A 17,916-nucleotide genomic window follows, 5' to 3' on the forward strand; every position below is an offset into this window, starting at 1 on the left:
ATCATAACACAGCAAGTTCTACATTACAGTGTTAAATCCATGTAAAATATTTTTGCAAATAGAATAGTATGACCCAAATCCCAACTGATGACCATTTCTTATGAAATAATTTGACTGCAAAGCCACCTAAGGGTGGTTGTTATCTGCTTAATGGATCACATGTGTTAGTTTCAGAATTTTAAGAACTAATGGAGAGGCCTGCAGCACCAAGTCTCTATCATTTCCTAAATGATACTGACTAAAGCCTCCCATGTCACTTATAAGGGAATCATTAATTCTTCTTACTTGTCTGGAATAAAGTCCACATCTTCAAAATAAGAGCCTTTAGGTTACGAGGGTTGAGAATGGAGATTTGTGAAGATCGATACAGAAGAAAGCAACAAACTCCAGCTATGTAAATCGCAGTTCAAATTAAATTTATTATCACAGTACATATCTGTCATCAAATATAACCCTGACATTCATTTTCTTGAGGGCATTCACAGTAAGTACAAAGAAGCACAATAGAATCAATGAAAGACTGCGCACAACAGGACAGACAACCAGGGTGCAAAAGACAACAAACTGTGCAAATACAAAAAGAAAGAAAAAAAGAAATAATATTAAAAGTACATAAATACATGAGCAATAGATATTGAGAACATTTGATGAAGGTCCTTGAAAGTTAATCCACAGTTTGTGGGAACAATTCAGTGATGGGGTGAGTGAAGTTGCCCCTCTGATTCAAAGGCCTGATGGTTGAGGGGTAATAACTGTTCCTGAACCTGGTGTTGTGAGTCTTGAGGCTCTTGTACCTTCTTCCTAATGGCAGCAGCAAGAAGAGAGCATGACCTGAGTCCTGCAATAGTGCTTCATGTAGATATGCTCAGTGGGAGGGAGGGCTTTACCTGTGACTGACTGGCTGTATCCATTCCTTGTGTAGGCTTTTCTATTCAAGGACTTTGGTGTTTCCATACCAGACCATGATGCAACCAGTCAGTATACTCTCCACCACACATCTACAGAAGTTTGTCGAAGTTTTAGATGACATGCCAAATCTTGGCAAGCTTCTAAGAAAGTAGAAGTTCTGCCATGCTCTCTTTGTAATGGTACTTACATGCTGGGCCCAGAGCAGATCCTCCAAAATAATAACACGGAGGAATTCAAGGTTGCTGACCCTCTCCACATCTGATCCCCTGATGAGGAATGACTCATGGACCTCCAGTATCATTCCTCCTGAAGTCAATAATCAGCTCCTTGGTTTTGCCGACATTGAATGAGAGGTGTTTATTGTGGCATCATTCAGCCAGCTTTCAATCTCCTTCCTGGATGCTGATTCATCACCACCTTTGATACGGCTAGTGACAGTGGCATCATCAGCAAACTTCAATATGGCATTGAGCTGTGCTTAGCCACACAGTCATAAGTGTAATGTGAGTAGAGCAGGGGGCTAAGCACACAGCCTTGTGGTGTACCTGTGCTGATGGAGATTGTGGAGGAGATGTTGTTGCCAGTCTGAACTGACTGCAGTCTGCAAGGGAGGAAATCGAGGATCCAATTGCACAAGGCGGTATCGAGGCCCAGGGATAGTATTGAATAGTGAGCTGTATTCTTCTTCATGGTCCAGACGTTCGAGGGTTGAGCCAATGAAATAGCATCTTCAGTTCACCTGTAGTGACAGTAGGCCAATTGGAGTGGATCAAAGTCACTTCTCAGGCAGGAGCTGATATGATTAATCACCATCCTCTCAAAACACCAGTACGGAGCTTCTTGACGGTAGTCATTAAGGCAGGATGCCACTTCTTTGGTCACCTGCTGCTCTGTAGAGGCAGTTGCTGTTTCTAAACAGAAGGCAAAAACTTTGCTTGAGACTCATGTTTCATCAGGCCTTCACAAACACATCATTTTTCAACTTTCCTTTCATGAAAAGCTGGCTTTTCTAAAGTGAGGTGTTCCCACAACCCATGGACTCACTTTCAAGGGCTCTTCATCTCACCTTCTTCATATTTATTATTTGTTTATTTTTGTTATTATTTTTTTTTTGGTAATTGCACAGTTTGCTGTCTTTTGCACGCTGGTTGAAGGCCCAAGTTGGTACGGTCTTTCATTGATTCAGTTATGGATTAATGGAGTATGCCCGCAAGAAAATGAATCTCAGGGTTGTAAATGGTGACATCTGTGGACTTGGATAATAAATTTATTTTGAACTTTGAGTTTCATGGCCATCATGCAGATGAAAAGACATCTCTTTATCCAGACGATGATGGATCTTTGAATGAGGACAGAAAAGATCAAGTCATTCAGAATATATCAGGGAGAGAGACTGAGAAATTTTCAGATACTAAGGGAATGGAGGGATTTTGGATTTAGTGTGGGAAAGCATCCAGCCATTATCTTGGTAAATGGGAAACAAAAAGACGTTGGTGTGCTCCTATTTTCATTGTTATGTTATCAGTAATGCACATCTAGGTTACCTAAGCTCAGTAAACACAGCAAAGCACCAGGTACAGCAACCATCCATCCAGGTCCACGGGGAAAGTGCACTGTCCAATTAATGCCAGGAGGGAGTGAATAGGACCAGAATCAGATTGATACTCCGAATGACTGAATGGTTCCTTTTATGCACGGTCCCTTAATTTCCACATAGGTTTTCCAAATCTCAGAACCAGGTTTAACATCGCTGGCATATGGCATGAAATTGGTTGTTCTGTTACAGCAGTACACTGCAATACACAATATTTTAAAAACTGTAACTTATAATAAGAAATATATATTACAAATTAAATAGTGCAAAAAGTGTGAGAAAAGAAAAAAAAAAGTGAGGTAGTGTACATGGGTTCAATGTCTATTCAGAAATCTGATGGCGGTGTGGAAGAACTTTTCCTAAAATGTTGAGTGTGTGTCCTCAAGACCCTGTACATCCTCCTTGATGGTAGCAATGAGAAGAGGGAAGTCCTGGGTTATGAGGGTCCTTAATGATGAATGCCACCTACTTGGGGCATCACCTTTTGAAGATGTTCCCAAAATAGCAAAAGCTAGAGCCCATGATAGAGCTGGCTGAGTTTGCAACATTCTGTAGATTTTTCTGATTCCATGCAGTGGCCCCTCCATGACAGACATTGTTGCTGTCCATGGTGCATCTGTAGAAATTTGCGAGAGTCTTCGGTGATGTACCAAATCTCCTCAAACTCCATATGAAATATAGCTACTGTCATGCCTTCTTTGTAATTGCATCAATATGTGGGGCCCATGATGGATCTTTAGAGATGTTGACACCCAGGAACTTGAAACTGCTCACCCTTTCAATGAGGATTGGTGTGTGTTCCTTTTACTTCCCCTTCCCAAAGTCCACAATCAATCCTTTGGTCTTTCTGGCATCGTGTGCAAGGTTGTTATTCCAACACCACTCAACCAGCTGATCTTTCTCACTCCTGTATACTTCCTCGTCACCATGTGAAATCCTGCCAGCAATAATTGTGTCAAGGGCAAGTTATAGATGGTGGTTCAGCTGTGCCCAGTCACACAGTAGTGGGTGTAGGGGCAGTAGAGTAGTGGGCGAAGCATGCATCCTTGAGGTGTGCCAGTGTTGATTGTCAGCGAGGAGGAGACGTTATTTCCAATCCACACTGACTGTGGTCTCCTGATGAGGAAGTCAAGGATCCAGTTGCAGAGGGAGGTACAAGGCCCAGGGCTTGGAGCTTGTTGATTAGTACTGCGGGTATGATGGTAATGAATACTGAGCAGTAATCAATGAACAGCAGCCTGTTGAAGGTATTACTGTTGTCCAGGTGATCCAAGGCTGAGTGGAGAGCCAGTAAGATTGTATCTACTGCAGACTTATTGTGGCAACAGGCAAATTGCAAAGAGTCCAGGTCCTTGCTTAGGCAATAGTTGATTCTGGACATGACGAACTTCTCCAAGCACTTCATCAGTAGGTAGTCATTGAGGCAGCTCACCCTGCTCTTCTTATACTTTGGTATAATGTCACACTTTTGAAGCAAGTGGAAACCTCTGACTGCAGCGGTGAGAGATTGAAGATGTCCTTGAACACTCCCACCAGCTGGTTGGCACAGGTTTTCAGAGCCCTACCAGGTACACCATCAGGGCCTGACACCTTGTGGGATGTTTGAACGTCAGCCTCTGAGACAGAGGTCACAGAGTCATTAGAATTATTCTCCCTCTCAAAGTGTGTATAAAAGGTGTTGATCTCATCTGGGACCAAAGCATCACAACCATTCACCTTGTAGGAAGTTATGGCCTGCAAACCCTGCCAGTGCCGACATGCATCCAATTGCATCTCTAACTTCAATCAGAATTGTTATTTTGTTCTTAAACTAGGCTTCCGTAGACCGTACCTCAACTTCTTGTATGGTCCTGGATCACTGGTTTTGAATGCCACAGATCCAGCCCTCGGCAGACTACGAATCTCCTGGTTCATCCACAGTTTTTGGTTCTGGAATGTTCTCAAAGGCACACACTCATCCACACAGGTCTTGATGAAGCAGGTGAACTGTGGCGTATTCATTCAGGTTCAAAGATGATTCCCTAAATATTGTCCTGTCCACCAACTCAAAGCAGCCCTGTAAACACTCTTCTGTTCCCTTGACCATACCTTCTTGGACCTCAGCCCTTGGCTAAGATTACACTCACAAGCTGGAGACAGTTTTCTCTAAGCCAAATTTGTTAATCTCCCTAAGTTTGACAGGCTCGAAGGCTTTTGTGAACTTTCAAAAGGCCATTAAAAAATTTATTAGACCTTAGATATTTTCACATTTGGTGCATCAGTAAACGCTACTAAATTGAAAATAACCCAAGAAGAAAAAAAATTGGAACATCCTTTTACTAAGAAATCAGACACATTAAAACCTATCTTGCACATTCCACAGAGCATGACAGTCACCAAGTATGCAGCAGGAATGTCATCTGCCTACAGGTCCTTGGGAATATGGGTGCCATGGTGAGGGGGGAATCAATCTGAGAAAAAGTTGTAGTAGGAGGTATTACACAGACGGGGGGAGGAGTTGGGGGGCATTGGCACATTACTGACCCCTGAGAAATCCCTGTCCCCTCCCTCCATCACTTCTACCCCAAGGAAGGAGATAGCTGATCACACCTTTGGGTGCAGAAGGTCTGAAGGCATCACAATCAGCAGTGGCACTCAGGGTGCTGTTTCACAGAGTTGATCTGTACTACGGCCGACTGCAATGATTTTTTATATATGGATATTACAGGGGATTTCCTGTGTAAAAATTATATTTCAGTTGATATTTAAAATATATTACTTTCTGTGTTCTTGGTAAAATGAATTAATAACGTGGGTCACAAATTTTGGTGAGTAATTGACATGATATCATCGTGGACACAAAGTACGATATGGAGGTGATAGAGGGGTTAGGGTGAATCCTAGCGGTAAACACCCTGTCCAATTTGCCGGTGGGATGCACTTCAACGTGAAGAGGGTGCAAAATGTTTTTTAACTATCCCAAAACTTGGTCTTATGAACAATTTATGCACAAAAAACTTGGTGTTAATGCAATTATTCCAGTCCAATTTCAGCTTGTTACTTTTCCATGCAAATATTTCTAGGCTTACTTTTAAATAAGTAAACAAAGAAAGTACTTTTGCAAGCATGGGAACCAAAACAAAAGTGCAGTAGAAGCTATTGCTCCTTGCCAAGGTTAGAAAAGAGCAAATCTATTAAATAGATTAAGTCACAGAACCCCCATTTTCAATGTGTTAACACTATAATGTGGAAATTGTTGTATAATATTCCATTATTAGAAACATATAGATACCAAACTCCTTTAGCAATCATCAGAACAATAAGTTTTATTTTCTGGCAATGGCTGCGTATAGTTTTGCTGTAAAAGTATTTGGCAGGAATGTCTGCGCTTGCTGTTTCTGTTTCTCTGTGCATGAGTCAAAGGCTTTTGTTTTGATTAAAATAGGGCCCAGATGGATTGCCGATGCCAGGATGTTGGCAGAAGGTAAGGGATACCTGATAGTTTAAAATAATTTTAAGAGAGATGAGTAGTTATACATTAACCCAGGTGATCATATTACAGCTATTATTCCTATTATCAATCATTTAGAGGAAGATTTTACTGTTCAAAATCATGGTGAGGATTGTAAGCACTAGCCTAGAAGTGTTGCAGTTGATTCTGTTCTGTAATCTTAATGTGGCTGCAAATGCCTGAGAGAGAGATTGATCGCTGTTAACACCTCTGAACAGACAGATGGCACTTTTTAAATTTGCTCACCATGATGCTGAACTACCTTCCTGAAACAGGATCTTTCCAATGAAAACAGAATCTCAATGACAGTTAGCAGCCTGACTACATTTCTGAGGAATACACATGTATATTGTGTAACGGACATATTCCATATGTTCCAGTCCGGAAATAGCAGGAAATACTCTTTGTTGCTCTAGGAGAACTGGAATCAGCCTTCATCTGTGGCCTACCAGTCAGAGGCCCCATGTCTGTGCATCCCCAAATGCTGTCCCACCACTTGCTTCTCATATGCACCCTTGATGAGAATAATCTATTGAGACTTCTCCCATGCAAGATATTAGTAAAAGGTGTAAGGCTAGCAGAGATTATAAAGGCAGGTATTTTAGAGGGCTTTTTTTAATCAGAAAGTTGGTGTTTCAACTAGTATGTAATCTTCCTTCGAATGCAAGGCTTTCAGTTAGATACAGTTGTGTCCAACTTCTACCAGGATATGACCCCCCCCTTAAAGTAGCAGACACATATGTGTGGCTTACAGTTATACGATTGGAAGCCAAAGTGACTTATTTGAGAAGTGAGTGATTTAGTTGCTCAATTCTTAAGCCAAGTTTTTTGGAATCATTTTACTTGGAACTCATATTGTTTGTTCACCTCAGACTGTGTGTTAGTCATTAGAAGTGAATTATTTGTAATTACTAATCATCTAATGTGCATTTTACTTAACATTTGTGTGTCTTTGTTTTATTTTGCAGTGATGAGTCTAACCTGAAAGCATGAAGTTTGTATATAATGCTCCATACTTTGTATTTATATAGTTGTAACGGCTTTAAAAGAAAGTCCAAGAAAATGTTCACTCATAGCTGCTCTACTTCTTTATAGTAAGAAGTTACACATCATACATTAACAGACAGAACAGTTCTGTCAGTGACTCATCGTGTTAAAACAAAACGGTGTGGGGATGTTGATCCCTGTGAGCTCTGTCCCATCTCGAGTATATTGCATGGGCAAGTGCCATTGATGCGTTTCAGACCAAGTTCTGTCATATTATTGTGACCAAATAGACTAAAGCAGGTCAAAGATGTGGAATGCCGTTGGTTGTTTCCGTTGTAAATAACTTGACCATTGCTTACAGTCTTCAACTAAAGTTCCATCACTGACTTTCTGGTGTTATATCTGTTTTTAAAAAGAACTGCATGAAACATTTGACTAGTGCTAGATGTGTGACCACTTCAAACATAACCAATTCTGTGCAATCAGACCTGTGGCCAAAGCCTCTGAACTATCTTTTTCTTTCTCCATCTAAAGGGAGGAAACCCCTGGCTCATTGCCAGAAAGAAATAATTGAAATGCAGAGGAAAAGGGGTTTGAATTTGCAAAAGTAGTAAAATGCCTAACCTTCTGTTGTTCAACATCCTGTGTCGTGGATGAAGTAACCATGGCAGCATCAGTTTAATTTTTGTTTTGTGCAAGCCAGCTCATGTGGATGTCAGAGCAACTGAGTTTATAATTCAGACTCCAAGGGCTCGTCCTTGGCTAATGCACAGACAGTGAGCACTGACACATTGTGTGGCCAGGCTACAGCATGGTATGTTTTTCATTCAGAGGATTTGGAGGCACAAGTGGATTTAAAGGGTTCCATAAAGGAACAATGGACTCTTCCTCATGGAGCAGAGCAGTGTCAGTACTGAATGACATGAAAAAAGGAAATAGCTTTTGACTGAGGTTGGATACTGTCCACAAGATTGTTCGACCCGAGTGGGAATTTAAACTGGCTCCAGTGGACAATCCGGAGTTGACTTTGAATTGAAAAGATTTAGTACCGCACATCCAAAGCATCTTGAAAAGCACTTTGCTGCTGTTGCCAAACAGTGAAGAGATGCTTAAGGTATTATGCATGACAATTAGGAAGACCCCAGCATGGAAGAACAAGGGTGTTTGAATTTTAATTGAAAAGCTCTCTGAAGCCTATGATCCAGAAGCATTTGTTTAATACATTGACAACAAAAACCTTTTGTGCCTCAACTGTTCAACACTTTATAGATTTGTCTTTCATAACATAAATGCAAAATTCTAGAGTTGCATTTAAAGGAATGTTTCCATTTGAGGCATTTTATGATAATCTTTTCTCAACTATTGATTATAATGGTGTGTTCTATACCTTACTGTCTTTAGCAGTCATCTGCTGTGGACGTAACTTTTGTTTTGATTCAAGATAAGTCTTCCTGCAGATACTTTTTACAGAGTCCGCCTTGTGCAGGCACTGCAGCTGCAGGCAGTTTAACTTTTCTTGCATAGTTTTTTTTTGAGAAACTGCACCTATTGATTTAAAACGTGACATCAGCCCTATATTGTGCTTATGTCCATATCCTTTTGTTGGCCCCAGCATCCGGCATCTCGTACGGTCTTTACTGCACAATTATGTATGAGTAAACCTGGATCTTACATGAGCCAAAAGTTTCTGAGATGGAAAACAAGCCTTGTTTGTGTTCAAAGAAAAGATAAAGCTTCTACTTAGCATGTTCATTTTATGAGGATAGAAATTCCAAAGGTAGTATTTCATTCCTTGTGTGTGAATGTCACACAAGCGTTAATCATTTATCTTGCAGGTAGCTCAGAAGATAGACACCTTATCCCTATAGAAGCCGATGGCTGTGTTGCTCCTCTCTTGCCATTTTTTTTTGCAAAATCTTGTCACGCAGTTCTAGATTTTTAATGAGCTGTTGAATAATACATCCATTGAATGTATGTTATGCCGACTCCAACAAAAGGATAGAGACTCAAATCACAGCCGTCTTCACTTTCGCAGCTACTTTGCTTTAAAAGTTGTGGGCAAAGGATGAGGCAACACTGCAAAGATCAAGTCCTCACACTGTCACCAGCACAACTCTGCTGTAGTTGCAAATGGTTTATCTTTTCATATATGTGCTATATGATTTCTGTGTTTTATTATGCATAAAATGTCAGTTATATTTTATTACCTAACTTTAACCATTCCGCATGTTCCTAAAGTGTTTTAATGTAAAATGCACAGTCACGACAGTGGTTCATCAAACCAGCATTTTTTAAATGTCAGATGAAGGGAATATTTTATGCAAGCTTTCTTGTTTTATATATAAATATACAGTGTATGTGTGTTTGGTTGTTGTCCTGTTTAAAGCCTCAAATGTACAAATGAACTGCTGTTAATTCACATTAATACATTCTTTAGGCTTTGCCCAAATTACCTTCACATCGCACTGCACTGTCGCTGAGTTTATGTTGAAAACTTAGCTGAGGAAAAAAAAACTGTTGGATGTATTTCCAGTGCAGACTTTCTATTTCATTTTTACGTAAATTCTTATGCATGAAATCATTTTGCTGCCTGGTTCTCTGAGCAAAATGGTGTGAGGCGTACCTATATCGTGCTATTCATCAATCTTTGTAGTTTGTTTCCCTAAAAGTTGCCAAGTTTTTCCCACGCATTTGTCGAATGTCCTCCTCATTTTAGTAAAGTTTGAAACAATAGTCAAATGAGGAGCATTGGGTTCTAAATCTTTTCCTTGCAGAATAATGCATGCAATTGCAATTCTCTTTTGACGTGCCAACAGACAGAAGGCACAGAGTTTTTAAAAAAGTATTTGAAGACAAAAGAAAATCATCCTTAATGTTTGATTGGATTAGACAACCTGTCTTCCATTGTATTAGCAGATCTGATGCGTAATAGATACAAAGACTCAGCCACCTAGTCCTTGCATCATAATGTACGTGTGCAACAGCAATACATTTTTCATCCAGCAAGGCGGGGTCTCAAGGCATAGCTTGCTGATTAATCCAGATTTTGAGGGATCAGTCTTTTATTGCATTTTCCTTGCTCTTCTGTTCGGTTTCCCCCAAGTTGACTAGCAGGGGAGTTCTCAAATGATAGTTTTAAAACAGTAAAGATTACCACTTTTTGTGTACTTTCACTCCAAAGATTTAACTTTATATTCTGAAAATTGCCACTATTTATTTCATTCTGTGTGCATTTAGCCTGATATAGACCGAGATATCAACTTTAACAAAGTAATGTATGCCCCATTCTCTTCAGTTTTTTAATGGTAATAATTCCTATTAAATGGTTCTAACAGTCAAGATTTCTGTACTTACTGCTGAGTGTGTCATCAAAGCTAAGGCATGGTACTTGCCTCGGGAGTGGCAACAAAATTACAGATCTGAATTCATAAATAGAAAATACTGTCCCGACGGTTTGAACTGGCTACAGAGAGGTGGTATATGTCCCAGCCTCCTGCTTATTGGAAAAATATTCATTTTAATCAATCTTTGCTGGAAACTGTGAAAAATAATTATGTTTCTGGAAATTAAAACATATTAAGCAATAAAGAAAATAATTGTAACAGCTTCTAAATAGTGTAGACTCTTTCATGGACACTTGTCTAAAATCCCTTTAAATTGAACAACCATCCCTTTCAGTTTTATTCCGGGACACCAGAGTACTCAGATATCCACGTACTCTAAAAGCTCTAAAAGCATTGGCAAAGGCAACGTTCTGTCGTTGTTCGCCATTGAATTAAATTTCCCTCGAGACGGTTTCATCCGAAAATGCCCAGCGTATAGGGAGATTTTTCTGCGGCATGGGAGATAGATTTTGAAGATTCGTGCAGAGGGAAAGAGGAAGAGAGGTGTCACTGTAGCTCGCCCCAGTATTTCAGTAGGTTACCCACACAGGCTAGAAACAGGCCACGTCTAGGAGGCAGCTCAGAGCCACTCAACCCCCTCAACCCCTTCCTTGTAACTCTGTCCAGTCACATACTCATGAATGCTCAATGTCAGTGTCATGAATAAATTGCAATTTTTGTAATAAAACAAATATTGTTGCTGTCTGTCCTCAAACATCTGCAGACCAAAGGATCTGTGTGAGGATAAAGTGCAGGTTAGTTACAAAATCCTGGCATCTTTCTGCAATTGGCATTGTCAGATTATGTCTATGGGGGGGGCAGGAGGGGGGTAGAGCATTGAAGCTGCCCTCAGATCTTTCCTGCGTTTTCCACTCAGAATTGGACCTGGAGCTCCAAATTTGTGGTGCCCAGATGCCTCCTGACTCCAACAGTACACCTTGACTGTACTGTGTCTCTCGGTGCTTGCCAAATAGCAAATCCTTGATCATCTGATGAACCATAGGAATAATATTTGCTACGGAAGCTTAAACTGTGCTCAGAAGTATTACTTCTGCTTCAATTTTTTGTAAATCTTTGGTAAAGGGAATGAAAATCACATTGTCCCCATGAAGTAAGTTGTTTAAACTGAGGATACATGTATAAACCTGCCCTGTAGTCAAAAACATACAACATTCCTTGATGTAGTAGGCATCCATTAGTCTTGAAAGACCATGGATTTGCACCTAGGAAAGTTTCCAGGGCGCAGGCCTGGGTAAGGTTGTATGGGAGACTGGCAGTTGCCCATGCTGGGGGCCGATGTTATCCAAGGGAAGGGCCAATACAGCTTGGCACCGGTGTCGTCACAGAGCAATGTGTGGTTAAGTGCCTTGCTTAAGAACACAACACGCTGCCTTAGCTGAGGCTCAAACTAGCGACCTTCAGATCACTAGAGCAATGCCTTAACCACTTGGCCACGTGCCAACCCTTGATGTAAGGTGACAGCACAATCATTAGCAAATTAGCTCTCAAATAGCACAAGATAGCAACCTGCCACTTTACCCTCTTTTGTTCTATAAATACCTCCCATTTAAAATTTACTATTTTGTTCTGTCACGAGTGCTTACAGAATTGCACTCTATTCTTACTTCTGTTCCTCCAGCAAACACTCTCGTTGTGCTAATGACGCACACTTTTCAATCAATGCTCCAAGTCTTTCCAACAACAAAAAAAAGTTGAAAATTCCCATTCTACAAAAGGAGAAAAATATCATCTTCTCCAATCCTTTCAAACCAGGGACATGTAGAATGCTGTTTCCTATTGCTTGTACTATGTCTTTGCAGGGAAACCATCTGCTCTAGTTGAATGTCATTTTGGTGAAATTCTTAAAATGAATGTGTTTTAATGTATTTTTGGTATGTATATTATAGGCATGATTTTATTTGCTTTCTTTTATTTTCACTGCATTTATTTTTTCCACAGTTAATATAGTCTAAAAGACAGGAGTTGTACTGTCCTTTGAATGTAACAGAAAATAAATGTCAGATTTTAAATTCAGACAAGGTCACACCTCACCCTGCTACTTTGACTGAGGTGATATTGGTGTTGTGTTTTTGAGTGCAGCAGACGCAGACAGGTTAAAGTTATGTCTCTTTGGTCATTAAAAAGCAACTTAATAAATTTAACATCTTGCTCTTTGTGTGGGTTGACTCTGATGGCATGATGAGGAATTACATTATTAATTTAGTTTTTATTCATTTTATATCATATGTTTGAACTTTATATATTTATATGACTTTTTTCACTTTACATCAATTGTGTTTTTGTATATTTCCAAAATGTTATTTTAATATTAAGAAGTTGACCTTCAGAACTATTTTTACAAAATGCTTTTTTTGGCATAAATTATATGTGACTCTATTAATCACAGCCATCTCTCTACTGGTATTACTGTGTTTTCATTGTACAACCTTCTGTAACACAATGGAAAAAGTGGAGTGCACTCTTCCTTATCTGTTTTCTGCTGCTGGTCATTTCAATATTGTTGCATCAATCACAGGAGTTGCAAATACTTTTTTATAATATTCTGACCACTATTGGTCAGTTGTGTACAATTTTTATTTTGTAGTGGCACATTGAGAAGTTATTTTTGGTTAAGCCTGCTCTAACTAATGCTCCATTACCAATATTAGCTACCTGACAGGTGTGCACCACAGTAGATACTATTGGCTGGATCACATATTTTTCCAGTGCAATTATTGTGTTTCTTCAAATAAGAATGAAAATAAATATAATGTTGATGGCATTAGGCCAGGATGGTGATAGTTCAACCCATCTACCATCTTCCACTCTTATCCATGTGGGGAAGACCATAACTGCTCTCAAAACCTTCTGCTATTTAGTGAAAGTGTTGCCTTGACTCTATAAATGCAAGGTAGAGAAAGAGTAGAGAGCAGAACAAAGCAGTTCTAACAAGTAAGCCAAATTCATTTCCTATCTGACTGTGTACCAGAGTCCTTTGCCTTAACGGCACCACTCTCACGTTGTATAGAAAATGCAGCAGAGATGCAGAGAGAGCAGGTGCCGTTATAGCTCCTTGCGATTGATTTGTATATTTACTCATATCTGCAAGTTGACAGGAAATTGCGAGTAATTCAAACTTTTCATGGGAAGTTAAACCACTAAAAGTTTTCTTAAGCCAAGTTTTATCAGTTTGTTTCAAAGGAGAAAGATGTCTTCATTAGAAGGGAGTGTAATTTTAAAGGGATTCAAAACGTACTATTGAATTGTGAACCACGCCAATACTTTGGTATTTTAATGATATTGCCAGAATAAAAAGCATCTTGGTGTACCAAATGATTTGTTTAATTAAATCATTTATTTTAACTCTAACTTGCCAATACACACTGAGAACTATTGGGCCTCATCACAAACTAGCTACACCACCACCCCCACCCCCAACAGTATCCCTAAGAATTTTTTTCAACATACTTAACATGAAAATATTAATCACATAGACCATGCTTAGACTTGGGCAGAGGGGGAGGAGTGTCAAAGTTGTGGGAGCCACATTCCAGTGTTTGTGTGTGGTTTTCAATCAGACCTGCAGAACCTTATTCCCATCTTTTAGCCCATAAAGTGTCTCCCCCATGCAAACTGTAATTAGTGGTAAGAGATACATCATTATGTGCCACGTGGGCGATCGTGCTCTTTCCATCACCATGATTGTTCTTGGTTAATTTTTCTACAGCTGTGGTTTGCCATTGCCTTCTTCCAGCCAGTATCTTTACAACACAGATGACGCCAGCCATTATCAAAGCTCTTCAGAGATTGTCAGTGGTCGCATAACTAGGACTTGTGATATGCGCCAGCTGCTCGTACGACCATCCACCACCTGCTCCCGTGGCTTCATAAGACCCTGTTGGGGGTGCTACACCTTGGCCAAGGGTGACCTGCAGGCTGGCGGAGGGAAGTAGCACCCTATGCCTCCTTTGGTAGAGATGTATCTCCACCCTGTCACCATTAAGAGAGGCTAAATGTTTCAAAAGTACAGGTGTGTTTTCTGGGGCAAGAACTAGCACAATAATGGGGGGCCCATGGAGTCCTCTGTTTGGGTGAGCTGTCTGAAGCTCCCACCCTATCCACCTATCTGCAACGGCTGTCAGTATGCATTCGTTATGCACCAGTTCTCATCTCACCCTGCTCTTCGACCCAGTAGGAGTGAGGAGAAATGTTCAGCTCTGGTCACAAACACTGAATGTGTCAGAGTAGATCAGCCTACAGTGAAGTTGAATGCACACAATCCCACACAGTTGCCAGCCAACTGTCTGCCTTTTACTTTGCACTAGCAACACCACAGTCTGTTAGAGACAAAGGATGGGCCAGAGAATGTGACTCAGGACACCGGTCAATGCATTGTGAACAAGTTACCCAACGGGCTGGGCTGCAGCGTCCAGCGAAGAAGCCCCATCTGTCTCCTGCTTAGCTGTAACCTGCTGCAATTTTTCTCAGCACCTAGGAGATAGCCCTTGCAGATAGAGAGGAGCTGTGGAGCAGATCCCCAGCATTGTACACCCGGTCACTGGGCTGAACCTGTCTGCACACCTATTTTCACCAACACTCAGCTCCCATTCTCACATCCTCAAAGTACGTTAAAACAACCACAGCACAGATCCTGGACAACAAACCCTAATCCAAAGGAACCTAAAAAGTGATTTTAAATATATAATACAAAACTAAAGGTGACCTTTGTGCTAACACCAACTATTCACTGGGTGTAGAGAATGATTTCCAAGAGCAAGAGCTCAAAAGAGGCCCAGCTTCAGTTTTGAGTGTGTAGCCTACATCTGGGGCAGTTTAGTCAAGCCTGTGCTTTTCTTTATATTCAGACAATGCATGTGGGATTCTCAAACTGAAGAAGTATTTAATTGTCTATCCTTTGGTGGTCTTGAAAAGTGATAGTGAGCTGCCTTCATGAGCCATTCTAGTGCCTGAGACAGTGCTATAGCTTAGCTGTGCAGTCCTGAGTCAGTTGTAGAAACAGTATATTTCGAAACAATTAAAGCTTTGTGTTGCAAAGAGAATTTATCCCTGATCTGCATAAGTGCAAACAACGAAATGCAACTACATATAGTTAAAAATCAGATTCTAAGAATTGCAGCTTGTAGTTGTAATCCCAGATGAATCATTTCAGATCACAGTAGTGGCTAAAGGAACACGGAATAACTATATACAGTAATGTGAAGCCAGTTGCACAGTTTGCATAGTTCCAGTATTGTTTCATCCAGGCTCTGGGTAATGTATTAAGTTCTAGGACAATAACTCTAGAATTTTGTACATTCCCTACCATCTATGTAGACCTGGCAGCCCAGAGCAGCCGTTTAGAACACATGCTCTCCATGGAGCTTCAGAACAGAAGAATATGCCATACTGGACTGACATTCCATTGCCTCCTAAAGCTCACTTTACTACACCACCCCCTCCCCACTTCCCTAATCAACTTAGAAACATAGAAAACCTACAGCACAATGCAGCCCCTTCGGCCCATGAAGTTGTGCGGAACATGTCCTTACCTTAGAAATTACCTAGGCTTACCCATAGCCCTCTATTTCACTAAGCTCCATGTTCCTATCTAGGAGTCTCTTAAAAGACCCTATTGTATCTGCCTCCACCACAGTCGCTGGCAGTCCATTCCACACACCCACCACTCTCTGCATAAAAAATCTTACACCTGATGTCTCCTCTGTAACTACTTCCAAGCACCTTAAAACTGTGCCCTCTCATGCTAGCCATTCCAACCCTGGAAAAAAGCCTCTGACTATCCACACAATCAATGCGTCTCATCATCTTGTACAAATCCATCAGGTCACCTCTCAACCTCCTTTGCTCCAAAGAGAAAAGGCTAAGTTCACTCAACCTATTCTCATCAGGCATGCTCCCCAATCAAGGCAACATCCTTGTAAATCTCCTCTGCACCCTTTCTATGGCTTCCACATCCCTCCTGTAGTGAGGCAACAAGAACCGAACAGTACTCCAAGTGGGACCTGACCAGGGTTCTATATAGCTGCAACATTAGGAAGGAAACAGTGATGAGTAGACTGATGGGACTGAAGGCTGACAAACCCCCAGGTCCAGATGGCCTGCATCCTAGGGTACTAAAGGAGGTGGCCCTGGAAATTGCGGATGCATTGGTAATCATTTTCCAATGTTCCTTAGATTCAGGATCAGTTCCTGAGGATTGGAGAATGGCTAATGTTATCCCACTTTTTAAGAAAGGAGGGAGGGAGAAAACACAGAACTATCGACCTGTCAGCCTGACATCGGTGGTGGGGAAGATGCTAGAGTCCATTATTAAGGATGAAATAGTGGCATATCTAGATAGCAGTGATAGGATTGGGCCGAGCCAGCATGGATTTACCAAGGGTAAATCATGCTTGACTAATCTGTTGGAGTTTTTCGAGGATGTAACCAGGAAGTTAGACGTGGGAGATCCAGTGGATGTAGTGTACCTCAATTTTCAGAAGGCATTTGATAAGGTCCCACATAGGAGATTGGTGGGTAAAATCAAAGCTCAGGGCATCGGGGGGAAGACATTGACATGGATAGAAAACTGGTTGGCAGATAGAAAGCAAAGGGTAGCGATGAATGGGTGTTTCTCGGAATGGCAGGTGGTGACTAGTGTGGTGCCACAGGGCTCGGTATTGGGACCACAGCTGTTTACAATTTACATCAACGATTTAGATGAAGGCATTGAGAATAACATCAGCAAATTTGCTGATGATACTAAGCTGGGTGGCAGTGTGACATGTGATGAGGATGTTAAGAGAATTCAGGGTGACTTGGATAGGCTGGGTGAGTGGGCAGATACTTGGCAGATGACGTTTAATGTGAATAAGTGTGAGGTTATCCACTTTGGGAGTAAGAACAGGAAGGCAGATTATTATCTGAATGGTGTAGAGTTAGGTAAGGGAGAAATACAAAGAGATCTAGGAGTCCTTGTTCATCAGTCACTGAAGGTGAATGAGCAAGTGCAGCAGGCAGTGAAGAAAGCTAATGTAATGTTGGCCTTTATTACAAAGGGAATTGAGTACAAGAGCAAGGAAATCCTCTTGCATTTGTACAGAGCCCTGGTGAGACCACACCTGGAGTATTGTGTACAGTTTTGGTCTCCAGGGTTAAGGAAGGACATCCTGGCTGTAGAGGAAGTGCAGCGTAGATTCACAAGGTTAATTCCTGGGATGTCTGGACTGTTTTACGCAGAGAGGTTAGAGAGACTGGGCTTGTACACGCTGGAATTAAGGAGATTGAGAGGGGATCTGATTGAAACATATAAGATTATTAAGGGATTGGACAAGATAGAGGCAGGAAATATGTTCCAGATGCTGGGAGAGTCCAGTACCAGAGGGCATGGTTTGAGAATAAGGGATAGGTCATTTAGGACAGAGTTAAGGAAAAACTTCTTCTCCCAGAGAGTTGTGGGGGTCTGGAATGCACTGCCTCGGAAGGTAGTGGAGGCCAATTCTCTGGATGCTTTCAAGAAGGAGCTAGATAGGTATCTTATGGATAGGGGAATCAAG

At 41.0% G+C, this 17,916-nt stretch overlaps 1 protein-coding gene across 1 annotated transcript in view; it reads left to right on the top strand.

Annotated features, from left to right (window-relative positions):
* Positions 1-13,696, top strand: part of LOC140737556 (uncharacterized) — a 175,655-nt gene extending 161,959 nt beyond the window's left edge. The window contains exons 34-35 of the mRNA XM_073063998.1: positions 5,928-5,966; positions 7,515-13,696. Coding sequence (XP_072920099.1) covers positions 5,928-5,966; positions 7,515-7,550 — 75 coding nt within the window. The 3' untranslated portion in view covers positions 7,551-13,696. The remainder of the gene's footprint in view (positions 1-5,927; positions 5,967-7,514) is intronic.
* Positions 13,697-17,916: the final 4,220 nt, after the last annotated feature.

The sequence above is a fragment of the Hemitrygon akajei genome, chromosome 13 (assembly GCF_048418815.1).
Source record: "Hemitrygon akajei chromosome 13, sHemAka1.3, whole genome shotgun sequence".
NCBI lineage: Eukaryota > Metazoa > Chordata > Chondrichthyes > Myliobatiformes > Dasyatidae > Hemitrygon > Hemitrygon akajei.